Genomic DNA, 19412 nt, shown 5'->3' with positions numbered 1-19412 from the left:
ACCAAATATTACTGTGCAGAAGTATTAGGTGACCTCCTAAAGGCCTCACAGAAATTCTAATCCAGGCTGAGGATATTTTATTCCGGGTTTATCAAACCAAACCTGGATTATTATATGTGATTCCAAACAGTACCCTCTACCACAATATTAATAAATTGGAAGCTTGTTCAGGAGTAGGTAATCACAATCGTCAACACACGTACTATATGTCATGCAACTTTAGGTGCTGTAAATCCTTTTTCAAATGCTATAAATGCTAAAAGTGACTTTGTATTAGACCTCAAATTCAGGGGTGCCTGGGTGGCTGAGTCGGTTAAATATCAGACTTTAGCTCAGGTCATGATCTCATGGTTTGTGAGTTCGAGCCCCACGTGGGGCTCTGTGCTGACAGCTCGGAGCTTGGAGCCTACTTTGGATTCTGTCTCCCTCTCTCTCTGCCCCTCCCCCACTCACGCTCTGTCTCTGTCTCTCTCTCTCTCTCAAAAATAAATAAAAATTTTTTAAAATTTTAATAAAAAATAAAAAGACTTCAAATTCCAAGAACAGGCCATGCTTATTTTCAGTAAAAATAACATGGTCAAATGGTCAATGATTTAAAAGATAAAACTCAACTTACCTATGTAAATTGTAAACATAATGCACAGACTTTTTTTAAAAATGGAAAAAATTAAAGAACTACAGAACTAAAGAACTCTTAAAGTATTGAAGAAAAAGGCGGGACAACACGTGAAATTCTTGATGTTCGGTACCTTCCACTAACACACAACTTCAAGAGAAAGACTTGTTTCTTTTTTTCTGTTACCCCACACCACAGTGCTGGATAGATTATAAGTAGACAACTGGATGTGTGGCAGATAATTGTATGATCATGTAAGTAAGTGAACAGTGTTCATGGGGTCAGAATACACAAATATCATGTAAGCTGCATGACCTTAAAAGTCTCTCAGAATCTTGAGACTCTAAGATTACAATATTAATGGGTATAGTTTTGCTTTTAATTCTACCTATGTCCTGTTTCATCTAAGATGTAGTATAGAGTTGAATCAGAAAATGTCACCTGACAAACTCAGATCTCCCAAAGGATCAATATAATCTGTATTTACCCTGTCATTACCAGTAAATTGATGGTTTTAACTGGTTTTGTTATGTCTATGTCATTGGTAAGATTATTCATTCAACAAATATTTTTTTATGTGACATCTATGTTTCAAGTACTATACTAGGTTTTCTCTTTTAGCATAAAATAGGTTAATAACCAAGTTCTACATAAGCATAAACTATAGAAATTACTATTAGCTCTGTGTTATAATCAACAGCAAACCAGCCAGTAATTCAATAGAATCTTACTTTCATTCTCAATTCATATTTATATAGAAAGAAATAATCCCATAAGAGGCCTCCAAACTGCTTCCCTGAAGATTCTTCATACTTGGTAAACACTGTAAGGTAGAGCCTCCTGACTGTTATGACATTCTCTTTAGAAACAAAAAGATCCCTGGGGCACCTGTGTGGCGCAATCAGTTAAGTGGCTGCCTCTTGATCTCAGCTCAGGTCATGATCTCACAGTTTGTGGGTTTGAGGCCCCCATCAGGCTGCATTGATGGCATGGAGCCTACTTGAGATTCTGTCTCTCCCTCTCTCTGCCCCTCACGTACTTGTGCTCTCTCTCTCTCTCTCCAAATAAATAAATAAACTTATAAAAAAGAAAGAAACAAAAAGATCCCTTCTCATGGAAGACTTAAAAGTTACTTTGTGTTAGACTTTAAATTGAAGGAACAGGCCAACTTATTTTTGGTTAAAGAACATGATCAGTGGTTCAAAAGATAAAATTGAATTTCCTCTATGCATACTGTAGCCATACTGCACAGATAAAGAAATGGAAAACATTTAAAGAAGAAAAGGTCAAATACCAATAGTGCCTATGACAATAGATGATATGGGTGATATATCTAAATGAAACTGACAAAAACTCTAAACTATCATTTAAGGAAATATTTCAATTATATCCTTAGTTTCTAAATCTTATAGTTTTACCACTAATGAGCACAATTAAATTTCACCAACTGTCCATTATACAAATGCGATGATTGCTAAGAGTATGTCAAACCTGATTATTTAGTAAATGTTGGTTTCTTCCTTACTTTATTATGAAATCTTGCTGTAAAATGTACCAAAAAGGTATATCCCAAGGTCTGGGAAATATAATTAAGGCATATAATATAATGAAGGCATAACTTCCTTCTCTACTAGCAATCTAATTCCTATGGCACTCTATACTTTACTACATTTCCACTGCTTAATTTATAATTGTTGTGAAATATGTTTCACATTAGCTCATTCAGAAATAAGTCTTCAATTTTCACTCAATCTCATAGTTCCTTTTCCTGTCTATTTTGTATTGTTATCTTCCCTTTGAAGCTGCACTAGTAAATAAGTAAATGTACTTTCCATTAGAACAAAATATGATTCCACCATCTTATTGAATTCCTTCAGTGCTGAAGTCCAAGCTTACGTAATAGTCTATTCTGAATGCCTAATGAATTGCTAAAAACTAAAATAATACAAGGAAAATTTAAAACTACAGTCAATTTGTGTTCAATTAAATTAATGGGACTAAGAACAAATAAGAAGATAGAAGAGAGTTGTTAAGCAAAATATATTTGTTCATTTTTTGCTATTCCATTAAATATAATGCCAAATCTTCCACAATTTCATATTCAACATACCATTAAGCTATTTTCTTACATCTGACAAACAGATATCTTAGAATTTTAGAATCCAACCAACTGTCCTCTATAAGTATTAACACCAGAAACATACCTCAAGAATGATAAAGTTGAAAGGGATCTCAGAAACCATCTGATATAACCCCTGTACCGAAAATGAGGAAACTAAGCTGAAGGGAAGAAAAAAGATCCCCCCAAGGTCAAAAAGACTCTGATTCCCCGGCCAATGTTATCTGTGACACTGTGTTACCTTAGACTGAGTTGAAGACCTCTTTTATTTGTATCTTCTTAAAAAAAAAGGCTGGGTTTCAAACCAAGCAAAGAATAAATACCAAGGATGGTAGCATACACAGAAGACTTACTTAATGCTGCCATCAATAGCTTTAAGAGAAAGAGAAGAGGAAAGAAGAAACACCAATGAGGTAATAAAGAGTTGACAGAAAAAAGCTTTTCCATTAGACCCAATCAATATTGTATTCTCCCATCACTTAGAGCCTCACCAAGGAAAGTGGAAACCAGAGTGAATATGTTCCCTTAAGAGTATTTAACACTAAAACGACTTATTGGTCTCAACTATAAATGTAAGGACCAGACATGACTGAATTTGAAATCAATGGCAAAGGTTATTCCTCATTAACCTAACGTTAAGAAACCAAAGCCAGTCAAAATAGAAATGGGCCCTTTTCCAAATTGGCCATACCACCCACTTTCCCTCAGTTTCTGGGTCAAAGATTTAAATTAATATAAAGATGCTCCCTCTTTTAGCATTCCCATAGCAACTTCCCCCTTTAGAAGTAGTTACTCTGGTAAGGAAAAGGAGAGAGAAAAGTATATACTGAGTGAAACAGGGATGACAACCGGAATTTGGGTTGAAGAGAAAGGGAACACAAGAGATTTTTGTATGTATATAATGCTGTACATCAAAGGAAAATGGATTGATAATACATGGTTTTTTATATATAACATCAAATAAGAGGAAAGTGATAGTAGCCTAAAATACTAATTCCTTTTCTTGCTCAGCATTTTCACATTTGTGCAGAAATTCTGCTGGAGCATTACTAGTATTGATGCCATGAGCACATTAGTCACCAATGGAATTCATTTTGTTTTGATGAGTTATTTCTGACCACCTGCTTTGGAAAGAGCACTGACATGACATGGCCCCTTTCCTACAGGAACTCAGATTCCAAAGACAGAGATAGGTACTTATATAGTAATTACAAGACAAGACAGACTGAGCTGCAGAGAATAGGTACAAAGCCAAAGGAAGCCTGAGGCTGTCAGTGATTCATTCTACCCAGGAGGATCTGAGAAGATCTAGCAGAAGAGATGACAGTTGAGCTAGGCTTCAAATAATGGGCAGTACTGTACCAGGATGGATAAATGAGGGGCTATGTGTGGGTAAGTAGAAGATAGGTGTGGAGGTTAATGTCATCCCTCGTGGAAAAAACAGAAACAACCATAGACAAAAGGAACTTAAATGGATAGATGTGGCAACTGTTCCAGGAAGGTCAACAACGTCGGAGTTGACCAGAGCACTGTGTGTGGAGGGATGAAGAAAAAACCTTGATTGTGCAGTTCATTCATGTTGTCATTATATAAATAAAACAGTATGCCTTTGGCCAGGCTTTGAACCCACACAAAGCATTTTTAAAAGACAGATTGTGGCTAACTTTTTAAATTAAGGAACATTGTTATTTTTCTTGAAATATAGACATTAAAGGAGAAACTGTCCAAAAGAACACAACAAAACTACTTGGAACAAATTTAGGCAGAGTAAACAAATCTTAATTATATATTTCCCTAAAGGAAAAGGACAGGGTCTTCCTCATATTGCTATATCCCGTGCCCAAGTCCATGGCAAACAGATGTTAGAAAGGTGTTTGGCAATATAACTTGACTATAGATATTTAAAAACAACCACTCACATTAGAATTGCTCAAGACAAAGAATAGGTGGATAGATCTTTCTACTAGCATTGGCAATATCCCCCAGGAGACAGTAAGGCATAGGCTTACGCTGAGTTTCAGTACTCTGCTGAGTTTCAGTACTCACTGCCTTTCGTAGTTGTGTAACCTAACTTACCCCTTCAGAGTCTTAGTTCCCTCCTCTGTGAGGTGGGTGATTGTAACGAGCTCTGATGTTTTCCAATTCAAACCTACTAACACTTTAAGTTGTATACCCCATTAGATTGACCCTCATCATCAAGGCAGATGTCACAGATACTCATCCTCAAATGCAGTTGTGTAATGGCATGAGACAAAGTATCAAATTGCCAATTTTTTCATGTTTATTTATTTTTGAGAGAGACAGACAGACAGAGTGTGAGCAGGGGAGCAGCAGAGAGAGAGAGGGAGACACAGAATCTGAAACAGGCTCCAGACTCCAAGCTGTCAGCATAGAGTCCAACACGGATTCAAACTCACAAATTGTGAGATCGTGACCTGAGCTGAAGTTGGACACTTAACCAACTGAGCCACCCAGGTGCCCCAACAAAGTGCCAATTCTAACAAGAGTTTTTAATCAAAATTTCAGGCATTTCCTGGATTCAAATACCGAACCAAGATACATGAACCTTGCTGCTCTCCAGCCCTTGCAGGGTATGTACCCAACAGCTCCATGGAAACAAGCTTTGGACTGAATGTGTTTGCTCAGCATGAGAAAGAGAGTGGGCAGGACTCTGGTTTGGGTGAAAATAAAAAGTGGTCCAAGGAACCTTTATCTTCAGGTTCCAAACCAAGATGGTAGCCCCATTAGCAGAACTATAATGAATAAAACTCTAACTCAAGAATCCATGTAGTAAACCAGAAAATACAGCTCAGGAGCTTCAAAGAAGGACATTTTGTGGAAAAACTAAAGAAGCATGATTTCAAACTGAGTTTCATTCTTGGCGCTGTTTTTCTCATGGCTTATAGGTGGAGAGGGAAGTGTAGTCAAACCTCTCAAGATACCAGAGCTGTGAAATGTGAAAGGAGCCCAGCCACGATGCTGATGACTACTTTCCTGGGCAAAAGCTACAAATGATAATGGTTCTGGGACCTGTCAGGGAAAGAGAGGGTCAGCAAGGAGGCAAACAGGAGCCCTCTCCTGAAGAGAAAATACATCTCCTCCAACATCTTTGAGGGATACCCCATTAGGAAAGGACTACAGAGGAAGCCTGGGTTTCTATCAACAGGACTTCCTTTCCTAGAATTCTGAGCTTCTGGACCATCATCACCTCATATGCCATTCAACACTTCACCTCATGGCTACAGTCCCACTGCATGCAAAATCCCACTGCAGTCTTTCTTGAAACAGTCAAGCAGGACCATGTAGCTTTAACTCTCTCCATAGTGAGAAATCTGGGTTTCCTTGATATTTGAGATCCTCCTCATTTGTTATCATTTTTATTACTTAGACACGACTAACATTTTCTGTTCCAACCTCTTTATGTGATTTTCGGTAGCTGTCTTTTCTTTTTTTTTTCTTTAATTTTTTTTCATGTTTATTTATTTATTTTGACAGACAGAGAGGGAGAGCAAGCAGGAGTGGAGGAGAGGGAAGGAGAGAGGGAGAGAGAGAATCCCAAACAGGCTCCTCATTGTCAGTGTGGAGCCCAACTCTGGGCTAGAACTCATAAACCATGAGATCGTCACCTGATCCTAAATCAAGAGTCAGGCACTTAACTGACTGAGCCACCCGGGTACTCTGGGTGGCTGTCTTTTCTTAAAGTCTTCTCCCCAACAAAATATCACATATGGGATAGATATTATATAGACAGCTCAGCTAGCTCTATGTGCCTAGAAACAGAATCTGACACTTATTCTAACCAGGTAATTTGAATATAGAACCCTACTTTTGGTACTTTCTTAAATTTTGCCCTTGGTTCTTAATTATTTGAGGAGTATTATCTGATTCTAGGGCATTGTGAAGGTGATCTGGGTCATCTTTTGAATTCCCCAAATTAAAATAAAACATTCAATCACCAGTAGCCATAAAAAAAATACCTTCTGGAAATTTTTATTTTTTTATTTTTTATAATAACTTATACAAGCTCATAGTTTTTCTCTCCTGAATCTTTCATACTTCATTTCAATCCCCTTTTTGACCTTAGGTTTAAAAAAATCTTAAACACTACAGTGCACTGGATTTAATTTGTAATCCTTGAAGAACACGATGGGACTAAATTGGGGTCAAAAGAAATAAAGACCAATACCTTTGACAAAGATATGTTTAATAGCACATTACAAGTAATTAAAACATGGGATGCAGTTAGGAATATCCTAAATAGCACACTAGGAAAATAGTTTTTATAAGTCCTGTGTAAGTAAAAAGCAGGGAGCAGATGAATATGTCATGTCCTCATTCATGAGTGTTTCTCCTGCGGGGAGGGGAGCTATTTAATGACTTCGTAAGCTAAAATAAGGCCCTTAGATGTCCTTTAATAGAGTTTCCTTGTTTTTTCAAAGAACGAAACAGGCCCAGGGGCACCTGGCTGGCCCAGTTGATGGAGCATACGACTCTTGATCTCAGGGTTGTGAGTTTGAGCCCGACATTGGGTGTACAGATTACTTAAAAATAAAGAGCTTTAAAAAAGAAAAGAAGAGAAGAGAAGAGAGAAAAGAAAAGAAAAGAAAAGAAAAGAAAAGAAAAGAAAAGAAAAGAAAAGAAAAGAAATAAATGGGTCCATTTCCAGTGCTGGCAGAGTGCGGAAAAAAAAAAAAAGACTAGGACAAACAAACCTCAGTTGAAACTCATAATCTACATACTTCTAACTGGATTCATGAATGTGAGGAGCCCCAAGATGGCATCAGCATCCTTGTGAGACAACTGGACATAGCAGTGAGCAACCCTCTTCCTCTGGGGCTTGCTGTAAAGGTAAGATTCAGTGAGTAGGTATGTCATTTCCTCACTTCTTTAACAGCCATTGAGGAACTGCAGCAACACGGGCAGGATGCTAGGCACTGAGAAATACTAAGGAACGGTGCACAGCTCCTATCTTAAGGAACTCACATGTTGGTCAGAAAGAAGAAGCACACACAGACCACATTTACGTGGCTCAGATTCTGGACACCATTGAACACTTGAAAGATTCAGCAGTAAGCAAAAAGAAAGGATCATCGTAATAATTTAACATAGTGTACATAGTTTCTAGGGGTTATGAATATGTTCCTGAAGGCATTAATGAATAAAATAACCATTTTTGCTTGTTTGTTTGAGGGCCGTAAGATATGAAAGGATGGTACTGGAATCGTTGGTGGCTCTGAACCCTGGCTGCCCTGCAGAATCACCTAGGAAGTTCAAAACCAGCAAACAAAACTCATGACTGATGTCTGGGCCCCAGAGTAGACACATTAAGTCAGATTTTCCGGGTACAGCATTAGCACACTTTAAAAACTCACAGGTGATTTCATTTTGCAGCTACTTTGAGAACTGCTGGCCTATATAATCTCTAAACTCTAACATTTTGTGATTGGATCACAGATCCTATTTGTCTCATGTCATTCTCCTCTAGGAAACCAAGTTTGGTCTTAGGCCTTAGGGCTCTCTCTACTCTAAATGACCCCTGAAAAGTCATTTAAAAAGATTGTAAACACTTAAACTCCAATTAAGAGACATTAACAACAGTATGATTAGAAGCAGGGAGCCAGGGGATATATAAATACCAAAAACTAATGAAATGACTAACTTTGGGCAGGTAAAATAAGGAAGACTTTACAAAGTTTATCTTTTCAAACTCACTTGATTTTACAAAGACCAATGAACTTGGTCTAAACTCACATATGAAATCCACCGAGGTGCCACACATAATGAAAACCATATTCAGGACATATTTAGGACTGAACCAGGTTAAATGTCTTTGAGCGCCAATTAGATACTAAACATTTTGTTTCAATTTTAAAAGGTTAGAAAAATTATGAAGGTTTTCTACTTTCTTTAATATTTTTCTCTGCCTGAAATGTATTTGCTTATAGGATTACCCTTGCAAGCAAGGCCCTAGATCATCAGTGGTGGAGAGTAAGTATTCTAAAATGTTTCTGTGAGAATTCAAGAATAAAGTAGATAGCCTTATACAGATGGGTAATCAGGATCTTCATCATAGTATAAAACTATTAAATAATAAATAATACCATTACTCAAATTTTCACCCTAGCATCCCATAGTGCTTTGTAGTTTGGGAATAGTAGTACTCAATGCACATCAACCCTGCTCCTCCCCAGCTCCCCTCCATCTGAACTAAGTGCCCACTCACTACTGAATTGTTCAGCCAGGTATCATCCAGGCACCTTACCTGCTCTTGATTCAGACCTCCCTATTATCAGGCTCTGTTCATTCCACCTCCCCCTCCTTTTTTCATAACCATGGCGACTGCCAGAATGCCTCAGGTCAACATGAGCTATAGCCTAGGCCAATGGTTCTCAAATTTGTTCATCTCAGGACTCTTTTAAGACCTCTAAAAACTATTGAATCCCAAAAAAGCTTCTGTTTATGTGACTTATGTCATTCAAAATTTACCATGTTTAGAACTTACAACAAAAATTTTCAAATATTGATTAAAAATAACAATAAGCCTATTAAATATTAATAACATGATATGTTTTAATAAAATATATCTACAATTTCCAAAACAAAAATTTCTAAAAAAAAAGTAGTTTTCATGCTTGCAAATCTTTCTAATGCCTGGCTTAATACAAATCAGCTGGATTCTTAAACTTGCTTCTGCATTGAATCTCTTGAAATATGTTGTTGTGGTTGAAGTACATAAAGATAACCTGGCCTCACAAAGATACATGGTTGAAAAGGGAGGAAAATTTTAACAGCCCTTCCAGATGATTGTGGATATACTATATAATCTCTGGAAAACTCCACTGGACACTTGTAACAGAATGAATGAAAAAAGTAAATAATTAGTATTAAGGACATGTTATTATGAAAACAGTTTTGACTACATAGGCCCAATGAATGGTTTTCAAGGAGCTCCTAGGGCCTCTGTACCACACTTTGAGAACTGCTGACCCAGACTTATGCCCTAGCCTTCTTATGATGCCTTAGCTTCTACTCTGGCTATCCTACAATCCGTTCTCTTCTCCAAAGCCAGAGCGTCCATTTAACTATGCAAGTCATATTATATCATCCCCTATTTCTGACTTTTTATGGATCCTAGATTAAAATACAAAATCCCTCACAACTCAGCCCTTGCCACACTTTCCAACATTACCTGTACCTTTGCTCACGTTATTCGATCTACACTTCAACTCCCTCCAACCTCAATTTGCACAAAAGTTGTTCTCTTCTGCCTTGAATATTCTTCCACTCCCCTTTGCCTGCCCCATCCTTCAGAACTCAGTTTAAATGACTCTTCCTCAGGGAAATGTTTCCTGCCTAAATGTTAGAGATCATATCTTCATTTATAAATCAGCAAACCGAGGCTTTCAAGATAATAAGAAAGGTGCCTACTGTTCTTACAAATAATATATCCAGAATATCCAGTATTTGAATGCAGATCCCACACCAAAATCCATGTACTTAATTACTCTGCTTTACCATCAGTTAAACAGAAAAGAAAAGAGAAGAAAATAAAAGAAAAGAGTAAAAGGAAAAAAAAAAAAACAGGAAGACTAAATCCTGACCTTGATATTAATCTCTTCACATTTGTAAACATCTGAAATAATTGTTTATGCTTATAGTCAAGAAAGCCCATCCCTCTGGACCCACGTCTCCCCATGAGGCCTGGGTGCCCCAAGTGGCATACTTGACATCTCTGAGGCTCCTGGCATGCAGAGAGGGACACCTTAGCCAGGAGCCTAGGACCAGCACCCATCAACCCAGCCACCAGTCTTTCTAATTCATGCCTCATCCTCACTAGAGATCCCCCCTAGGGGCTCTAGGTCACACACAGAGCAAAACAAACCTGTCATCACACTCCACATGTCCTTGAACTCTTCATCTGATTCACCCAACAAGAATTTCCCAGCTTCAAATCAAATTGAGTTATTCACATTCAGTCTTCTTAGCTCAACTTAGTAGAAGATAAGGGCAGATGCCTGCAGTGTAGGGGGTGGGGGTCATGTGACAGCTTAGCCACTTCCTCACTCCATGAACCTGAACAAGTCTCCCTGCCACTCTGAAGCATAGCTTTCTGATCACAAAGATAGGGCTGCCCATATCAGTGGATTGCTCTAAAGAATAAAAGGGGGAAAAGCTGTGAAGAAATTCTGTAAATTCTTAAGTCATATAGTCAAGTTAATTGTTATTAAAAGTTATTATTATATATGATTAATTTATAGGCATTTTGTATCTAAGGCTCTCCTTTTTACAGACGCATAGAAGGTGGCCTTGAAATGAGAGTCCTTTCTATACGGTGCATCTTTCTTTAAACAAGTAAAGTTTTCTAGTTTGCTGCGTAGACCATTAGAATGCAAAATGTAGTAAATGAACTGGGCCCCCTCTAATGAGGCTGTCTTTGAGAGTCCTCATAAAATCTAAAATAATTCTAGGATGGAAAGTCAATAGCAAACACATTTTGATGAAGCATGCAAGGAAGAGACAAGAAAAAGTAATCACTATTAACAAATTCCCCAAACCAAATCCACACTGTAGTATCCACACACAAAGATGCTCTCACCAGGAACAGAAGCAATGTGGTGCTATACTAGGAAGACCTGTACTTTTTTTCTACATATAGAAACTGCCTCATTTCCTGCAAATTGTTTTTCTAATTCTATTCAAAAATATCAACTTCATTAAAACTTTAAAGATTTAATCCTGAGTTATGGTTTGATGAGATCTCTGTGGGATGAAAGAAATTAAGAGATCACAGTACCTGCTATTTTAAAATGTTCTTACAATGGAAACTTAATTTATCGATGAGAATGCATTGCTTTAGAGAAAATAGGATTAAAAAAAAAACATTCAAAATTTCAGTTTAAACCCTCCGGCGGGTTTCTGAAGTGAAAAGCTTCTTTGCTTTTTTTATTTTTTTAGTAGACATCAAGCCAAATATCATTTAATTAGGCTGATTCTGTAGTTGAGATAGGAGTAAGACTTTTAAAAAAGAAAATACAATAAAAGTACTTGCTATAAATGTAAAATATCACCTGTCATATGAAACTATTTTTGATCTATATATTGACCAAAAGTATTTCAATTTATAAAAATCTAATTTATGTTCCATAGATCCCATGATTAAGCATTATTTCCCCTTTCTCATCAATTTTCTTGCTGAAGTTTCTATTTTCTGTAATGTCTTCTTCATCTATGTAAAAGAATGTATTTGATAGTAAAATGTTGAATGAGTGTGCTATTAAATTCTATACATCTACCAAAACAAGTTGGAAGGATACTAAAATATTTTGAATACACACAATTTTTAGAAAAGCAGAAATAAGGACTCAAAAATAAGACAAACAAAAGGCAACAAAATTTAGCAAAAATTATAATCACTTACTTGATTCATTTTATCCACTCAGTATAAATATACTATATCATCTTCAAAAGGGAGGGGCCTATAAAACCAAATACTTAAGACATGAAAAATATCTAATATTTTCAGACGAGGAATTTTTCCTGATTGCTGATTTTTCTTAATGCTCTGGTTTAAAGGAAGGAATTAAATGACATAGAAAAATAATAAAAACAAAAAAAAAATCTCTTAAAATACGTGATCAAGACTTTTCTCATCACTCTATTCCTTCCAGAGGGCTCTCATTTGAAAACTGAAAGAGTGACAGGAATGACCTCCAAGGTTCATGGCCTCTCCCACAGTCAGAGGGTCAACAAACATTTTTCCCTTCTTGATTGTAAATGCTATCCACTACCTGCAGTGACTTTAGAGTCAAAACATAAATGTTTTGGGAGTCCACCAATTGTACAGGTGTTTCTACTCAAAAGTAGAACAAATGTTGGAAATTAATAAGCTATGCAATTCACATGGATGTAGTCATAGCCTAGATGCACCAAATCATCATCTAAGCAAAAATTTTAGCAGGCCTCGCTCAGACAGGTATTTCACCCATAAATAATGACTTAAATAATAACATAAGAATGCTCCTTTCCTAATTAACAGGTACACAAACAGAAATGTTCTAAAGGCTTTTTATGGTTCAATGACCTCAGCCAACTTGCCAGGTCAAGGTCTGCAACATCTCATTTTCAAAGAGCTACAATACCAGTGCCTAAAGGGCTAAGTACTCCTGTGCTGTCTGCACATCTTCACTAATGGATTTATTGTATAATGCATGGTACCTCCTGTATTCTGCACTCTTCATGTTCTAATTACAAAATAATAATAATAATAATAATAATAATAATAATAACAACAACAAAAACAGCAGCAGCAGCAATCCCTAATGGTAAGCATAAATGCAAAATCTATACAATTACTTCCCTCTTTAATAGAGAACACCCCGTTTTTTATACTGCTTTTTTCAGTGTTGTGTTGTGAGGAGCACGGACAAGAAAAATCAACTGGATCTAGTTCTAGTCCCAATTTTGCCACAATCTAGCTATGTAACCTTCCATAGACCACCAACTTGCTCTGATTCTAGGATTTCTCATCTAAATAAGGATTGTGCTGTACAGTCCCAGGGCAAGCCATCACACTGTGCTCCCAGGATAGCATTATTAAGCATCTGATGTGCACTATGGCACTGGAATTTCACGATGAGAGGTCCTGTTCTTTGACTTCTCGTTTTAACTGGCAATATCATGATTTTAAAATCTGAAACCTTTGCCATTTAATTTCAGTTTTCCACTGTGTTTATAAACTTTCAACCTTATACATGTCAGAATTTGGTGAACTAAGACAAGAAAGTGAGAGACACTCAATAAGTCAGCCCTGAGATCAGAAATACAACCGTGGCCTGTCTCATCCAACATGTGACATAGTTTCACTGCCTCAGCCTCATTCCTTTGGAAAGTCTGGTCAATGGAACATGTGTCTCAATTACAGAAGTTCAGAGTAGGAATTCTTTATCAGGACAAGTTATTCCGTTTCACCTTTTGATTACCATTTGTGCCTCAGTTTATAGTTTCATAAGGATATGACTTAGAAGGGCAAGTGATTTGAAGAATAAAACTCAAATATTAAGTGAAGGTAACATCAAATGCTTATAAAACATATTCCCTCAAATAGCTTTTCTTCTTGGTGTTTAGCAACTCCCTCCTAATCCAGTAAAAGAATCTCCCTGGAATTGAGATGTGGAAGGTGCTATCTCTCTATAAATAGGCTCATCCCATGCTATGTGAATCATGGTTGCTGACAGCAAATCAACAGACTAATTATTTGGCTTTGTTAGTAACGATAATAGCACACTATCATCTTTCCAAATCTTTTTCCACACCCCACACTCCATTCTTCTAAGCTAAGCTGCAGACCAAACTGAAGTCCATGGTGTACAGATACATGCATGTGGGCCTTGCACTGGGCATGTCTTAACTGGGCCTGTCATCTCTCTGCCAGATTATTACTGTGAGACTTTAGCTAAAGGAAGTCACCAGCCAGGATCCTCTCTGCCAAGACATACACTAAGTAAATGAGAAAGAGAAGCGGATTAAATAAACACTAAAGAAAACAATAAACTCAGCAATTCCCTCATATTCTATTTTCTAATGAGATGCCAAGGAAAGGGCCACAGGAAGCAATTTCCCCCACGTAAAAATTCAGCCATGCAAATTGTTCATCTCCAAATCAACTTCCACAAGGATCAGGTGAGTTTAGCTTATCCATTCACAAATATCATCCACCTATCATTTTTACTGCCTCGTTTAGAACTGAGGAGGCTGAGTAGGATCTATTCACAAGCATCATTCATTTATCCCAACTAGAGTACGAGAATGTACTTCAAAGACTGAACTGTAAGAGTCACATTGAATTCAGAGACTTGAATTTCCTTGTAGACCATATTAGCCCTCAGAGAAGACAACCCCCAAATGATCATTGCACAATACAAATGATTTTGTTTTCCCCTAATATGAATTATATACTCTGTAAATATAGAACTCTGTTTTCATATAAATCTTCAGTTTATGACATTCACAGTCTATATTAATTGTATGTAAAACAACAGAGATTTTAGTAGTGCTCACCTTAGGATCACAATCGTTTTGTTTACTCCTGAAATTTACTATTTTATCAATATCACAGAATAAGAAAAGGAGTCCACTGTGGAGTGAATCATGCCATGCAAATCCATAGGAGAAATGAAAACGAGATGGCTTCTTCACAAGACTGAATCCTGAATTTCCAAACTAATTCTGAGCCTCACTGTCCAGACTTTCCAAATGTCTTCCTCACCCCCGTGACCCTAGCCCATGGGTTTCATTTCTGGAACCCAGGAAAACATCACCGTCAGAGTTGCAAAGATGCTACCCTAAACCAGTCAACTGATCACAGAGCAAGCTTTCGTTCTAGACCACAATTTTTTTCAGTTGTCCACAATAAGGGGAGAGTATCTGCGGATTGCAAATGACAGAGCGGGCCACACCCTGAGGATCCACAAAGTCTGGTGGAAGCACAGATCTGGGCAATTCTGCATTTGTTGTCTCAAACTGGCCTGGTTTAAGCTGGGAGTAAGCACCTGGAAAATCAAGGTATCCAATTTCCCTTTGATAATAAAGATCCATCAAAGACCAACCATTTGAGTTTAGGGACAAAGGGAATCAACTTCAGAAAGGCCTTAATAAGAAAATCTCTGATAAGTCTAAAGTTTTCTTCACACTACCTTAGGCCAAACTGCAGATACTATGTTATTTCCTTAATGTCCCAAAAGAAATTGTGAGTGTACAAAGGGTGGGCACAATAGGGCAGGAAAGTTAATGAGTAGAACCCTGGGAAACTAGGAGAGTAGCCAGAGGAAGAGAATAAGAAAAAGGTCTGTGTGAAAGGAAGTGAAAGGGCATATGGGAAAGTGGGGAGGTGAGAACTGATTGGAATGTCTGAAAGATGCAATATCATGTGTTGCTGGAGGAAGAGTTAGAAAAAGAATAAATTTAAGTTCATCTGGTGTCTAAGTGTCTGTGTCCAGAACTATGCTAAATGTTATGGGAGATACAGGGAAGAAGGTTTATTTATATGTAGGTCCTCAGCAGGCAGTGTCAGCACTCGATTCATGGATGGATGAGAGAGAGAGAGAGAGGAATATGAATGAATGAGATGGTCGCTGCCCTCAAGAATTCGACAGGCTATATGGGACCAGGAGCATCCACACATATAGCTTTCCTCCTAGTCAAACCGTGGTTTCTTCAAGATATAAAGTGTTTTCCTGAATATGGGACAAGAAGCTATTAACTGATAGAGGGTGATTGAAAAAGAGACGTCTGGAAATTAGGGGAGCAGGGGGGCCAGAATGGCACAGGAAGATCCTGGTTCCCTTCCGTGGGTGCCCCCAGGTGCTCTGCAAAGAGGGGAGTAGGGTGTCAGCTCTGGGGAGCCCACTGCTTGGGCTTCTACTGACCTGGTCTCCGCCTCACGGGCCTCTTGCGGCCGCTGCAGAAGCGCACTTTGCTGAATACCCCGAGGACGTGCCTTTCGCACAGGGAGCGCCCGTCTTTGCTGGGGCTGGAGCGGCGCTTGGAGGCCGACACCCGGTCGCTGTTGGACTCCCTCGCCTGTCGCTTCTGCCGGATCAAGGAGCTGGCTATCGCCGCAGCCATAGCTGCTCAGCGTGGGCCCCAGGCCCCGGGCTCCACTGCGCCCTCGGGATCGCGCTCCACCGGGGCGAGGGCAGGACCTCGGCGGCCTGGAGGGACAGGGCAGGCGCGGGGAGGCAGTGCTAATATTTGAGGAGGCTGCAGTACCGAAAACCCGACGCCCACAAGGTTAGTCAGAGTCTGGGCAGTGGCGACAAAATGTGTGAGAATCCAGATGTAAACTTCCCCAACCGCTGGCAGCGGGGGCGGGGCGGTCCCAGGCCTTCCAGTTAACTAGACTCTTGCACCCCAAACTTGCACCCCAAGGCGATCCGCGTCCGAGGGGCCGTGGGGAGTTTGGTCACACTGCGTTCAGAGTACCAAATGGAAGGGGAAGAAGGATGTCCAAAACAACAAGCCGTGCCCCCGTTGGAGAGGCGCAAGCGTTGTAAGGTGTCCAAAGTATATCTACACATACATACATATAAAACCCGTTTACAAAGCAGAGTCTGGACCGAAGCGGGTAGCGTGCCCCCGGTAGAAAATACTAAAAAGTGAATAAAACGTTCCTTTAGAAAACAAGCCACCAACCGCCAGAGAGAAGGAGAGGAAGGCAGCAATTTAACTCCCTGCGGCCCGCAGTTCTGGAGATTAGGAGGTCCGTCCCGGCTGGGTGAGGTCTACGGAATGCATCGCGCCCGGCTGCGGTTCTCCAGGGGCCGGCCGCCGAAGTTCTGGAATTCCGAGAGGCGCGAAGTGGGAGCCGTGAGCCGGAGTCGGGGTAGGGGCGCGGGGCGGGGGCAGCTGTTTCCAGCTGCGGCGCGCGCGACTCCCCACCAGCAGCGCTGCGAAGAGAGCGGGAGGCGAGGGAGGGGGAGGGAAGGAGGGACGGGGATAGAGGGAGGGACGGAGGGAGGGAGATCCTCGAGGGCCAGGCACCCCTCGGGGAGAAACCCGCGAGAGGCGAGCGCCGGGATGCGCGGGGTCCCAAGAGCGGGCGCTCTTTCTCTTTCTGCTCGCTTTCTGGCACAAGACGGGCACAGTTGGTGATTATTTAGGGAATCCTAAATCTGGAATGACTCAGTAGTTTAAATAAGCCCCCTCAAAAGGCAGCGATGCCGAAGGTGTCCTCTCCAGCTCGGCGCCCACACGCCTTAACTGGAGCTCCCCGCCATGGTCCGCCCGGGGCCGCCGCACCGAGCCGGTCTCTGCACAGGCTCAGAGGGAGCGAGGGAAGAGGGAAGGAGGGGGCGCCCTGGCGGGCTCGGGATCAGGTCATCGCCGCGGTGCCCGGGCCCCCCAGGCTCGCGCGGCCCGGCCGTCCGCAGCTCGTAGGCAGCAGATCAGATGGGGATTACCCGCCGGACGCGAGGCCGATCACTCGCTCCCGCGCAGCCCATCCCGGCCGAGGAAGGAAGTGACCGGCGCGCTGCGAACCCCCGCGCGTCGGCTCGGGCGGGGCGGGGGCTGGCTGCGGGCGACGTCGGCTCGAAGCGGCTGCGGCTCCCGGCCGGAGCTGCCCACCATGGTCTGGCGCCGGGAGCACAGGCGGGGCCCCTAGGCCGTCCGGGGCGACGGCGGGAGGCGGTCGAGCGCGCCCCCGGGGCCGGACGCAGACTCTGGGGCCGGGGCCAGGGAGCAGGTGCGGGCTGCCGCCAACTCGCCCAACTTGCTGCGCGGGTGGCCGCTCAGAGCCGCGGGCTAGCGGGGCTCCCCCAGCCGCCGCGCCGCCGCCTCCCCAGGCCCCAGAGGGGGCGCTCAGGGCGGAGTCCCATTCATGGGCTGAGGCTTGGGGCGCGCCGAGCCTCACTGACTCCCGGGCGCCGCCGCTGCCGCCGCCCAGCCGGTTCGCTCTGCTGGAGCGCTAGCTCCGCAGGAAAACTCCAGGCGGGGACACGGCCGCGGAGACGGAGGGTGGGACGAAGAACTGGCTGCTGCCGGAGTACCTCCTGCACTGCTCGCCCACCCGCCCGAGGGCTCGCGAACGCCCCGGTGGGGCCGGGCCGGGGGCCGGGCTCCCGGAGCGCGGGGAAGCGCGGCGCGCGCGGGTCCTCCTCCCCTCCCAGGCGCCCTCTGCTCCCAGACTCTTCTCCTTCCTCCCTCCCGTCACCCCTCTCCCCCTTCTCTGTCTTCTGTCTCTCCCCTTTTCTCCTCTCTACGCAATCCTACGTGATTGAGGTTTGGATGAGAAATTCTCAGAGGCAGAGTGAAGGAACTGCAGCTCCGGTCTGTTCTGTCCCATCCCTCCCCCAAGAGAAAACACAACCACCGGCCCGTTAAAGGACCCTGAGTACACAAACAAGGGGTTAGGGGAGGAGGAAGTGAGAGAAAGCAGTACACCCTCTCTTCCATAAGCTGGAACACATAGAATTCTCTGTTTAGGAGGGAGGGCAGTGGACACCAGACAAAGTAACAATGGCCTTTTGGGCCCTCATGTTGGGCCCCACCTTCAGCTCATTTTGGAATAAAGTGCTTCTACATCCTTGAAACCCAGTTTTCTTGGTTCTATCCAGAAAGCTGCAAAGCAGGTTCCATCCTTTAAAAATGAGGTTGGATCAAGTGAGCAGCAAGCACAGAGAAGAGAATACAGGAGGGGTGAGAGGGCAACTGTGGACAAGGGCAGTCAAAAACCAGCTTTGGAGAGCAGTCAGGTCTCCAGGATGCTTGTGAGGGCAGATAGATGTTAGGGAAAACTCAGCAGAGATGATCTTGTCACCCAAGATGAAATAACAGCATGAAAGATTTTGGAAACGTGAGGGAGTAATCACCTTCCACTCTTGCTAAGGTCTGGAGGTGGCTATTAGTTTTACTTACAATCTCTCTTCAACTCATCTTCAAATATCCCTAATCCAATCCTTCCCCTTCAGTCTGCCCACTAAGCACCAAGGGGAGTGCCAGAAGATTTCCAACAGAAACAAGTGCATCTTCAAAACATCCTAACAGAGGACAAGGAACAGGCAGGCCCTGGAAGCTACTGAAAATGTTCCAGAGGACAGGTCCCAAGAACTCTCTAGATGTGGGTGCAAACCTAGCAGAAATTCACTTAGGCAATGAGAAGCATTGAGGCCTGTAAGACTA

General features: G+C 41.7%; 1 protein-coding gene across 2 annotated transcripts in view; it reads right to left on the bottom strand.

The window, feature by feature from the left end:
* FGF12 (fibroblast growth factor 12) overlaps positions 1-17377 on the bottom strand; it is a 261257-nt gene extending 243880 nt beyond the window's left edge. Inside the window, exon 1 of one of the 2 annotated variants that reach the window (XM_042955264.1) lies at positions 16926-17377. Coding sequence is in view for 1 of the 2 variants with exons in the window: in XM_042955263.1 (XP_042811197.1) it covers positions 16160-16358 (199 nt within the window). In the remaining variant the exon portion in view is untranslated. Of the gene's footprint in view, positions 1-16159 lie in introns of both variants that reach the window. The other variant, XM_042955263.1, reaches the window with a different exon arrangement.
* Between the last annotated feature and the right edge of the window lie 2035 nt (positions 17378-19412).

Source organism: Panthera leo, chromosome C2, assembly GCF_018350215.1.
Source record: "Panthera leo isolate Ple1 chromosome C2, P.leo_Ple1_pat1.1, whole genome shotgun sequence".
Classification (NCBI taxonomy): domain Eukaryota; kingdom Metazoa; phylum Chordata; class Mammalia; order Carnivora; family Felidae; genus Panthera; species Panthera leo.
The sequence above is the reverse complement of the archived record's forward strand: the minus strand, read 5'-3'. Positions and strand labels throughout refer to the sequence as shown.